General features: G+C 49.0%; 1 protein-coding gene across 1 annotated transcript in view; it reads left to right on the top strand.

The window, feature by feature from the left end:
• The window catches only part of CDH22 (cadherin 22), a 138,785-nt gene that overhangs the window by 109,599 nt on the left and 17,183 nt on the right, over positions 1–12,003 (top strand). The window contains exons 9-10 of the mRNA XM_067553910.1: positions 9,766–9,887; positions 10,465–10,582. Of these exons, the coding sequence (XP_067410011.1) occupies positions 9,766–9,887; positions 10,465–10,582 (240 nt within the window). The remainder of the gene's footprint in view (positions 1–9,765; positions 9,888–10,464; positions 10,583–12,003) is intronic.

A 12,003-nucleotide genomic window follows, 5' to 3' on the forward strand; every position in this document is an offset into this window, starting at 1 on the left:
GCTGTTTACCTTCCTTAGGCTAATATTTGTGATTCTCTTCCTGCTTTCCTCTCTGCTCATGTAAAATGATGAGGACTTGACTGCTGTGTCCACTGCTGGTAATTGAGATGATAAATCTTCCTGCTGGAGACCGGCTTTAATCAGAGCATTGTGTTTGGATGCAATTTAATTACTCTCATGCCGCTGAGCTAGGGCAGGACTCAGGGGAGGTAAGAGCCATTTATACATTACGTGGTCTTACAGGCTGCTTCCACTCACTTAGCAGCCACGTTTTCAGCTGTGGTTTTAGGTGCCTGTGTTCAGTACACATGCATTTGCTTGTGCCTGCGAATGTGCAAGCAGCCATTTGCCTGCATAGTGAGGCAGTTGCACTCATGTCTGCACGTGAAAAGTCAGCGTGCACTCCTTTGTACAAGCACCACCCTTGTGCACACTCTGGGAGGCCAAATATTCAGCCCCAATATTCTACAGTATGTCATTTTGCTCTTCCTAATTCACTGAAATTATGGGTGGAATTAGAGTTGCTCGCTCCCTCATGTACCTGGCTTCTGCAGTGACACAATAATCCTGGGTTTATTTCAAAACCAGGTGCTCTGGAAATGATAGTGATGTCACCATTTCAGCATTGCTGCAGAAAAGACATATTAGATCTTCCAGTCTGCTCAGCTTGACGAGAGGCCCAAGGCTTCCTGAGATTCAGGGACTATGGAATTTGCTGAAGAATCTGCTCCTTGCTTGAAAGATGTGCTCCCAAATCTGAACTTCCTTTAAAAGGGAAAGGACATACAGTGGAAGAGAAACTTTCAGAGCAGTGCCTGAGTCTGCAGAGGGGAGTGACTGCAGATCGATTCAGCTTCCACTCACTAGACTGTTCGGAGGGCACTAACTGCTGAATTCCACAGGTTCCAGTTTTGCTGGGGCTGGGCAGAGTTTAGACACTGTTCCAGGTCCTGGGCTTCTAGGCACACACTCCAGGTACTGAGCTCATATCTGACACCCCTCTTGGCTGTCGGAACCCTCCAATCCAATTGCCTAGGCCCTAGGCCTTGAAACTAATGCTCTCTGTCCCAAGCTTCCCCAACAACTCTTGCATGCCTCCTGGAATTCCACAAAGGTGTGACCTTTCTGGCTTAGAGATTTCCTCTTATGGAGCACGCAATAGTGAAAGTCAGCAGAGACATAGGCAGACTTTGCAAAGGAATCTAAAACACCATTCATCATCATTATCATCATGGCAAATCCCAAAGGGACATGGCCGTCTTGAAAACTGAGCGCTGCCTGGATCAATCTCTGCTAGCTCCTAAAGGTATCCTGGCTGTACATTCAGTTTGTCCATCATTGGCAATCCAGTCACACCATGGAAGTTTTTGGTGACCAAGTGATCGTTGGCCATGTAGCAGCATTCTCTGGGGGAAATACTTCAGAATTCGTTGGGCTTCCATCCGAATAATATGTCCATCCCAAGAAAGCTTCTGAAGCTGAACCAGCGATGATGCAGCTGGTTGCTGGGTTCGGCTTCAGATATCCTTGTTTCTAATCTTGTCCTGCCACTTCAGATGGAGCAGATGATGAAGACAACAAGTATCTAAAACACCACTGCTCTTTACATAATAGTATGAGAAATACACAGATCTATACAAAATAATACACATATCTGTATGTTCCCCTGCCTTAGGTTCTGCACAACCCTAGAGAGTTCTCTGGGCTTCGGACAGAGTCCTCTGCCCCCGCCCTTCAGCACAAAGCTTCTCTCCCAGAGAACATGGAATCTCTGCACTCTTTCTCTCTCTCTCTGAGAAATCCTCCTTTTCTATAACCTCAGGAGATCTTCTGAACAGCCTCAGCTGGTGAGCACAGGCTCCTGCCAGGTGACGTCTCCCTTCATAATCTGTTCTCCAGCGAAGGAGCTTCCACGACTTCCCTAGACAGTTTGTTCCATTGTCTGATTGTTCTTACAGTTAAGACATTTTTCCTGAGATTTAATCTAAATCTGCTATGCTGTTGTTTGAGCCCACTGCCTCTTGGCCTGGCTTCTGTGGCAAGAGAAAACAATTTCTCTCCATCTCTTTTATGGCAGCCATTCAAGTATTCAATGACTGCTATCATATATCCCCCCTTAGTCTCCGCTTTTCCAAACCAAACATACCCAGTTCCTTCAGCCTTTGCGTATATGGCTTGCCTTCCGTCCCTTTGATCATCTTTGTCGCTCGCCTCTGGATTTTTTCCAGTGTCTCTACATTCTTTTAATACAGCGGTGACCAAAATTGGACACAGTATTCCAGCTGCAGCCTAGCCAGAGCTGAGTAGAGCAGTTCCTCAAATCATCACAGTGATGCAAATATTAAATAATTCAGTTCAATGGTATATTGAATCAGAAGTCTAATGGTGGCAGTTTTGGTGTAAAAAATATTGTTAGCGGTGATCATTTGAATTAGAAAAGTACAGCTAGCGTGTTAGTCAACTGTTGTTGGATATGGTGGGGACCTATGGGCAGCTGGTTGCTGCCCAGGATTTCTGGGATGCAGAACTAAGAGTTCAAGCCCACATCAACAAAAACCTCGTATCACTTCCTCTGCTGCCAGCAGGTAAGAAAAGAGAAGATGCATCTTTTCATCACTTCCAAAAGCCTCAGTGACCAAAACGTCCAGCTTCTGCCAATAATGCCTGCAGAGTTACTCTTCATCAGTACAAGAATCTGCTGCACATTGAAAACCAGGGACAGCATGAAATAACTAGAATTTAGTATCTAAATAAATAACACGATGAAAAATGCCCCGATCGGGTTATTTTCATAATTGAAAAAAACTTTATTTTGGAATTTATTTGAAGCTGAGAAGAAATGTCAGTGTACCTCAGAATTCAGCACCATCGTCCTGGAGGAATTGGGATCGTGCCCAAGAATTGGATTCCATGTGCCTCAGTCAGTGTGACACAGTCCCTGTTTAATCCAGGACTTTTCCATTCCATGAGCATTGGGCCTCAATGGGGCTGTGGGAGACAGCAACCCACATTAAAAGTGTAAAGAGCAAAGTAATATCCTGCCAATCCAGGGTCTCCAAAGATTTATCTGGGGCAGGGAAGGAATTAGAGATATTAGTCTTTCCTCTCAGTGCACTTCTGCTGAAGGGGAATATTGTTGCAGAGCACTTCTCCTGGAACTGTGATGGACTCAAATGGATCTGCAAATACTTCTGGCAAAAGCAGCTGCCAATCACAGGTCCAGAGCTCCTTCACTGCACTGCTGTGTTTTCAGCATCTCGCTCTTACTCTGTGTGTTTTCCACGTCTCCTTCCTCAGTCTTTTCAGATTAATGGCATTCAGACTCCTGGAGGAAATGCAGAAAAACGGCATGTTTAATTTTAATTTAGGAACATGTTTAGGTAGCAGCCTAGTTTCCTCGCTGCTGTCAGTCAGGTTTTCTCAAGGCTGACATCAATTAGTTTTAAAATATTGAATGTAATTTTGCCTGACACAACATATTGCAGCCACTGCAAAATATAATTTATTTTAGAAGAAGAAATAATTAAACTAATTTGCATGTCAGTCAGCTAAGCTGGAATAGGGAGTAGTGTTGCTGCAGTGAAAGATGATGCCCTCCTTTTTAAACTGATCACACTCTTTCCTGTCCTGTCCAGCGCTCAGTGCTGGCCGCTGATGACCAGATGCTATCTTTGTTTTCTGGCAAGCTCTGTTTGATGATGTCATACTTCTGGGCCTTCCTCTTGCCCGGATCGATGGGCTGGCTTTCTGCCCGTGGGCCCGTGTGTGCATGTGACTGTGTAACTTCGTGGGCATGTCTGCAGGTCTCTGTGTGCATCGGTCTGCGTGGGTTACGTGAGGGGAAGGGGTGCTACCATACTCTTTTGGGCACGGGCATGTGCAGTTTGACGTGCTCAGGAATCTTGCAGTGCAATAACACCCTGATCTCATCCAGCCAGACCATTATTGATTCTGTTTGTACCACACACGTTACTGAAAACGTATTTCAGGAATGTTTTAGCAAGTTTTTAAAACATACGTTGAGACTACTTTTTGTGTTCTTCCCCCTGTAAAACCAGGTGCCTTCCTTATCAGGTATGCAGGTCTCAGAGGGAGAGGAGAGTTTTATAAAGAATACATTTTACAGGTTTTTACAATACATTACAATGTTCTCATTCAAAAGCCCAGTAAGTAACGATGCAGCAGGGCCAAAAAGAAAAGAAATACCAGGTGTCCTGTTGGAAGGGTCTTCAAAGATAATGCTGTCATTTGTAGCCCTAATGTGTCTTGAGCGATCAGACTTTAAACTTGTCGTGGGCCAGGACTGAATGAGGGCCTCGAGTGTAAGTGATTTGGGGTGGGGCGGGGGCAGGGAGAAGACCTTTGCGTGGCAGTGACTTTTTTTTTAATGGCATGTCTTTAAAGATGCTCGCGGGTATGGATTGTTACTGATAGTTCTGGGGAGCCGGGCTGCAGGCACAGGGCAGGTGAGGCAATCACAGGTGCTCAATAAATGTATCTTAGCACATGGATATCTCCAGCTCACAGGCACAACGTATTTCCTCAGACTCCTTGACTTTGATGCTAGGAGGGGTTCATGCTGTTCTCTCTGACTCTAAATATCAGCATACGCTGATTGCAACCTTAACTGAAGGGCTCCAAGCTAGGATCCATGCTGTATTCTGCCTGGTTTGGAAAGATTTCAATCTGATGGGTTAAGATGTGGCTCCTTGGGGCACACGTCTGTCTTTTTCCGTGTGGTGCCAAGCACATGGTATCTGTAGCGCTGTAGAAATAAATAAGAATTAAGAATAGTTATGATAATGAATGCTCTATAGTCCACTGATTGTGTGTGCTCTGAATGGGTGATGGGAGTCAGGGTAAAGTTAGGAGGGAGATGAGGAGAGATCTGAGTGTGTCCCTTCCTCTTCTCATCCTTTCTTTCTGCCTTTTCTCATCTCTCTCTCTGTATATCACCTTCAGGGCAATGCCAACTCACTTTAGAATCAGCTGCAGGAAAGGTTATCTGTCTTTCCGCAGGAGGAGCCAAGCTGCTGGGGAAGGAGATAAAACACTTTCACCATATCGCTTGCTGGAATCAAACCCCTCTCTCTCTCACTCATTTACCACTTCGGCTGGAACCGGACACACCTCTTTACCACCCCCTCAGATTTGCCGCTTCCCATCTTCCTCCCCACCCTGCTGCCTTTAGCTTCCTTTCTTCCTAAAAGCAATTGCAGTTTATTTCGCTGCACTAACATGCTCTTAAAAATAACAAATTGTTCCAGGCTTTTAGTCACGACTTCTGTCTCCCTCCCCCGAAAACACCCATCTAATCACCAAAGCAGCAGGTCTGGGTGAGCAGGAGCGATAACAGGAGAGCAGAGAGTGGAGTGAAGGTAGGCTCCGGGGAGAGGGTTTGGGTTCTCAGCTAATTATGGAGCAGTGCTCAGACTTCTCTCCCCCGGTACAGCTCCACCTGACTCACAGACCAGAGTTAATTTTATCAACAAACAGGCAGCAGGCTCCTGCTTTAACAACAAGCAGCGCTCCCTCACATGCTGGGCCTCTCCAGAGGTCTAACTTTGGGGTGAAACAAAGGAGCCAGAGCATGGGGGATATTTCATTTCTGGAAGTATAAGAGGCGCTTTGGAAGGCGCTAGGCCCTCAGGAGTTATAATATTATAAAGAGAGATGGATGTACCTTCAAGGTGCATGCCATGGGGCAGAAACAAGCAGGAGCAAATCAGAGCTCCAAACGACCTACAAGCTAGCACATCCTGCATGTGGAAAGCTCACAGAGATTATCAGGCAGGAGCCACCTTGTAGAGCAAGGCACAGAACTGCTGTTTGGGCTCTGGGGGAGCCACGCCAGTTCTGCCACTGCCCAGGCAGGGGGTTTCGTTTGCACATCATGGAATGAGAGGGTTGGGTCAGGCTGTACAAACGGATGTGCCAGGGATAAATGCAGTCACTATTAGAATATTGATATAGTAGACGCAGTAGCAGGTGGAAACCAAGATGAGATGGGCTTGTGACGCTGGCAGACCAGGTGCCAGCTCATGCCAAGGTCCCCATGCCTCAACGGTGCACTGACAAATAGAATCATAGGGCTGGAAGGGACCTCGAGGGGTCATCTAGTCCAGTCCCCTGCACTCATGGCAGGACTAAATAATATCTAGAGTTCTAGACCATCCCTGATAGGTGTTTGTCTAACCTGCTCTTAAAAATCTCCAGTGATGGAGATTCCACAACCTCCCTAGGCAATTTATTCCAGTGATTAACCACCCTGATAGTTAGGAATTTTTTCCTAATGTCCAACCTAAGCCTCCCTTGCTGCAGTTTAAGCCCATTGCTTCTTGTCCTGTCCTCAGAGGTTAAGAAGAACAATTTTTCTCCTTCCTTCTTGTAACAACCTTTTATGTACTTGAAAGCTGTTATGTCCCCTCTCAGGCATCTCTTCTCCAGGCTAAACAAACCCAGTTCTTTCAGTCTTGCTTCACAGGTTGTGTCTTCTAGACCTTTCATCATTTTTGTTGCTCTTCTCTGGACTTCCTCCAGTTTGTCCACATCTTTCCTGAAATGTGGTGCCCAGAACTGGACACAAGACTCCAGTTGAGGCCTAATCAGCGCGGAGTACGGCAGAAGAATTACTACTCGTGCTTGCTTACAACACTCCTGCTAACACAGCCCAGATCACATTCGCTTTGTTTGCAGCGGTGTGACACTGTTGACTCATATTTAGCGTGTGGTCCACAATGACCCCAGATCCCTTTCTGCAGTGCTCCTTCCTATGCAGTCATTTCCCATTTTGTGTGTGTGCAACTGACTGTTCCTTCCTAAGTGGAGCACTTTGCATTTGTCCTTACTGAATTTCAGCCTGTTTACCTCGGGCCAATTTTCCAGTTTGTCCACATCATTCTGAATTTTAATCCTATCCTCCAAAGCACTTGCCACCCCTCCCAGCTTGGTATCGTCTGCAAACTTAATAAGTGTACTCTCTATGCCATTATGTAAATCACTGATGAAAATATTGAACCGAACCGAACCCAGAACTGATCGCTGCGGAACCCCACTGGTTACACCCTTCCAGCATGACTGTGAACCATTGATAACGAGTGTTGTCTTTGGTGTGAGATCTGAGGTCTAGTCGACCTGGGATAAGTGACTGGTCCTTTGGGGCTGAAAGCAACCTGACTGTTGCTGTGATTTGTGGTGCAAGCAACCAGCTATCACAATAATAGGCTTGCCTAGGTGACAAGATAGACCAGAGCACCCAAGGGGCCTGTCTGTGACTCCCTGGTTAGGCTGTTACGGTGCCTGAACAGTGTATAATTGGTTGATGAAATCTACGTAGGGAACTCGCAGCCAGTTTGGGATTTGTGCCCTGAGGTTAGTACTCGCACTCTTGAGGCACTGCAGGACAGCTGGAAGGGGCTGAACGTGGCCTTCGAGGAGTGCTGCGTGGCTGCACAGCTCAGCCAGCTCCGGCTGGGGAGGGGCTCAAAGCAGCAACACAGCAGGGCCTGACACAGAGCTGGTGCCTGAGGGAGCAGGACCAAAGAATCCTTGCAGATTTATTGCCAGCCTGAAATGCAGCCGAGTCCTGTTTGCTGTCCATGCACCTCTGTTCTGACATGGGCTTTACAGTACCAGGGCCTGGAGCACCAGCTCTTGAAGCAAATGGGACCAGGCTGGGCTGAGGTCCCTGCGCACTGCCAGGGTGGAGCTAAGGCATGCCAAAACTGACGCATCTTCCCACTTGTGCATCAGGGCTTCTCTTCATAAGCTGGGAATTCCCCCAACATTTAGTTGCTTCGCAAGAATTTTTACATAATGCTCCTCTTCTTTTCTTGAGAGGAGATGCGATGTCTCTGAGAGAGAGAGAGAGAGAGAGAGCTCTCCACAACCTGGCATGCCCTGGAAACCTGATGGGTCTGATACCCCTGGCACTGAGTGAGTGGGGAGTGGAGAGGCCTTTCCTGCCCCACTTTGGTTCAGGATTTATTTGTAACCACTTGGAACAGCTGTGAGCTGCTATGGGCTGCGGAGTCAGCTGCACACTGATGGTCCTTTCCCCCCAGCGCTGGGCAATGCTGTTTCCTCACACACATACCCCATTACCCCCTCTCCCCATCTGATTGAGAGAGGGAGCTGGATGAAAGCCAGATGGCTTAAACACCAGCCAGATAAGGCAGAGGTGTGATGCTTTTTGGCTGGGGGAGAAGCTTGAGGAACTGGTGAAATCTGCAGTTGAGGGCATCTGCTCTGCTATTGTCAAAGGGGTTCGCAACCCTGGGCCTGCCCTGCCTGATTCTGAATTCCCAGAATGTAGCAGGATGAAATGTCTCTGCCAGGAATTGGCATTCTCTTCTCTTCGACCTCGCCTCAGCCTCAGGTCATCAGAACCCCTGTGCTAGAGGACTGCCGCGTGCTGGCCCTGCCCTGGGACTAACTTAGAATCTCTCTATCCAGGACGTACATAAGCTCCCATCACCATGATATCTGGGGCCTCCCAAGTATTTAAAAATAGAATTAATATTGGCAACCTCTCTCTGTCTCCCACTTGCCAGTCTGTTGGGAACACAGCTTGATTAGTTCATAGCACTGATTCTAATAATTGTGTGTGTGTGGGTGGGTGGGTGGGCGGGCGGGCGGGGCGGGGCGGGGGGGGGGAAGAGCCTGTTGCAGGAAAAGTGAATCTCAGAGCTGAACTTTGCATTTAGTTCTGGATCTGGTCGGGCCCTTATTTCTTGTGGCAATGAGTTCCATAGTCCAAGTCTGGCTCCCATAAAGGACATACCTCCTGCACGCACAAGCCTCCCATTAACAATGGTTCCAGTGGAACATACCTGTCATGGAGGTCATGGCCTGAAACAGAGGTTCTCTCTCAGAAGGCTAGGTCTAGTCCCACTGGACACCATCTGGAAGTGCACTTTTCCTCCCCAACTCTGCATCTTTCTGAGCAGGGCACCCTCAAGCAGACATGTTACCTGTGCCTGGTGCTCTGAACTGGCTGCCAGTTCACTCCCAGGTAAGATTCCAGGTGCCAGTGACTATCTACAAACCCACCATTTCTACAGAGCCCAAATTGTGCTGGATGCTGCACTGGCAATGAACATAGGAGCCCTGCGGGCAAAGCTCTTGCATTCTAGAGAATGTCCGGGCCCGGGCCAGGGAATGGGGAGCTGCAGGACGGGAAGTGTGACATGGAGAATGGAGTTGTTAATGCCCATTTTTGTACTGATTTTAACTCTCACTCGGACTGCACCGTACTGACGTTTCACTGAGCCCTTGATGGACTAGACTCTCAGACCTTCTCTGCCTGTAGCCACATCTGTCAGTCCTAACGGTGAAGCTCGTGGGAGCTGGGCAGGGCGGAGATCTTCACCATTGGATCAGTGGCAGGTTCTTGCCACTGGAATTCACATGCACTGTAGACTGATGAGACCAGCGGAGCTACCTTGCTGAGAGAGCGATTTCCTCGTTAGCTGCGGCTCCCTAGCATCAAGCCCAGCACTTGGGTTTCATACAGGGAAATTCAGCTGATGCTGCTGAGTAGTGGGGAAATGATTGCATCTCACGTGAGCTAATCCATGTACAAGGAGCCGGAAGCTGTGTGGATGGTTGTGTTAGAAATCGAATAACTATGTAGGGTGGGGCTCTCCGCAGGTGGGGATTCCACTGCACTGACCTCGGGCTGCTGGGCAGAGCGCAGAGATGGCATCAGTTCCCTGGGACTGGCAGGACACACACCAGTAACGTCTTGTGTTCATTTTGTTTCAGACAATCGTTCTCAGGTGTCGAGAGAGTCTCTGCGTATCCGAATCCTAGACGTGAACGATAACCCCCCTGAGCTAGCCACACCATACGAGGCTGCAGTGTGTGAGGATGCCAAGCCTGGCCAGGTAATAAGAGTCCCCGCTCCCCGATTAGCAGCAGACAGCATTCTCAGTGTAGAGGCCATGTGCAGTGTCTGCATTAGGCCTGCTGCCCTCTGACTGGATGCCTGTGTGTCTGGGAAGGGCTCACTCTGCTGTGGGGCTCACAGTGAGGCTTGCCTAAGGGGTGAGGGGGTTGCACGGTCCTCTGACTGCTCAGTTCAGGACGGGACTTCACTCTGGTGGAGTGGGACTTTGGGTAGCAATTTTCTTCTCAAAACTACTGCGGCAACTGCTGCTTATGGAGCTGTGGTGACTCCTCAGGCAAGGAGAAGCTGACCCTTCAGGAACAGAAGGATGCTGTGTGCCCTAGGCATGTGTTTTCCCACTGGGGGGGCACTCCCTTCCTGCCCAGCTGCAGCTGCACGGAGCAGGGGTTTGTGGAAGTAACCGAATGGTTGAAGCTGATGGCACTGGCTAAGGATTTCCATCTCTATGAGGGAGATGCCCCCCATTCTCACTGCAGTGAGGAGCTGCACAGGCTGGCCCCAGAGAGGCAGACAGGGAAGCAGCTCTGACTTTAACCTCTGCTTTCTTCCTGTAGCTGATTCAGACAATAAGTGTCATGGACCGTGACGAGCCTCAGAGTGGCCATCATTTCTACTTCACACTGCCACCTGATGCCCCCAACAGCCTTCACTTTTCTCTGCGGGATATCCAGGGTGAGTCCTCCTTCCCCCTCCTTAATTCTCTTCTGCACTGCTCTCCTTCCTCTCCAGCTCGGTGCTGTGTGTGCTGAGAACGGGGAGCAGGAGAGGCTGGTCACCATTAGCAGTGCTGTGTGATGCAGCAGGCTTCCTGGACTGTTCCCCGCCCAGGCAGGTGAGGATCCAGCCCTTCTCTAGCAGTGCCTGAGCCACGCTGAACACTTCTGAGGAGCCTGTCCCAGAACTCTTTGCTGGCAAGTAGCAAGAGCTCTCAAGTTGCCATTCTGGCTCTGGCAGCTGCAGGCAGGCTGCAGCTCACTCCTCCCTGTCCTAGCTGGTAGATTCCCAGCTACTGTGAGCGCTCTGGAGAGTTAAGGCGTGTTTTCCTTTCTCATTCCTGAAGAGGTGGCACATCCTCACCATGGAGTATATTTGGTTTCCCACACGCAGTGAAGCAGCCCCCACCCAGAACAGAGACAAGCTGAACAGAATATCAGCCATGCCCCTGGAGGGGGCCTTCACTCCCACACCAGGGCTTTCTAGCGCTAAGACTTGTCAGTCCATTGCTTTCTGGAACAGAAGAGTTACTAGCTCTGCTCGTCTGTCCAGGCTGTTACAGCACCTCTGGCTCTGGCTGCTATAGTTTGGGGCTTCGTGGGGAGGTGGAAACAACCATAACACACCTGGCCAATTGTTCAGAGCTGGCAGGAAGAAATCCTCCTTTTGCCAGCAGCCCACCAGTGTGCGCCTTCTCACACGTAGTCAAACACTAGATCTGCACTACAAACCTTTGCTGGCATAGCTCTGTTGGTTGGGTGTGAAGAGGTTTGATCCCTGATCAACAGAGCTGTGCTGGCACAGCCTCTGGTGTGGTTTGCAGTTATACCAGCAACACAGACCTTTTTCCATTGTAGCTTATTTCGGTTGAGGGACTGGAATAAGCTGTACTGGCAAAAAGTGCAGCTCCGTCCACACTAGGAGTGCTTTGCCGGTCTAGTAAATCAGAACAGCTACACTGGCAAAGCTAGTGTAGACCTGGTCTTATCCTAGAAACCTGCAAACACCATTAACAGTCTGCCAGAGTCACTGACTTGGGGCTTGCTGTGGCATGGATTCACCCACTCCCTATACAGTGCAGTAGGAAAGGTTTCCTGTCGCCGGGGCTCACTGTGCAGCTCTTCCACGACTCTAGAGTGTTTGGTCAGTTGATGATTCAGCATCTCGCTGTCAGTCCCTGCTAACGCTCTTCTCCATGGCAGGCCAAACAGCTCAGTGCTCATGCCTCTGCCACCTGTTTAATCTTGCCGTTTGGCTAACCCTCCGCTGCCGTCTCAAGGCTCTGTAGCTGTCTGAGGTGACATGCCCCAGATTGCCCCAGCTGCCAGATGAGGAGTGGCTTGGTTACAGCCTTTCACAGATGTTCTCTGTGTTATGTT

Source organism: Emydura macquarii, unplaced genomic scaffold, assembly GCF_026122565.2.
Source record: "Emydura macquarii macquarii isolate MOO-44397 ecotype Brisbane River unplaced genomic scaffold, CSIRO-AGI_Emac_v2 contig_1483, whole genome shotgun sequence".
In the NCBI taxonomy this organism is placed as follows: Eukaryota; Metazoa; Chordata; order Testudines; family Chelidae; genus Emydura; species Emydura macquarii.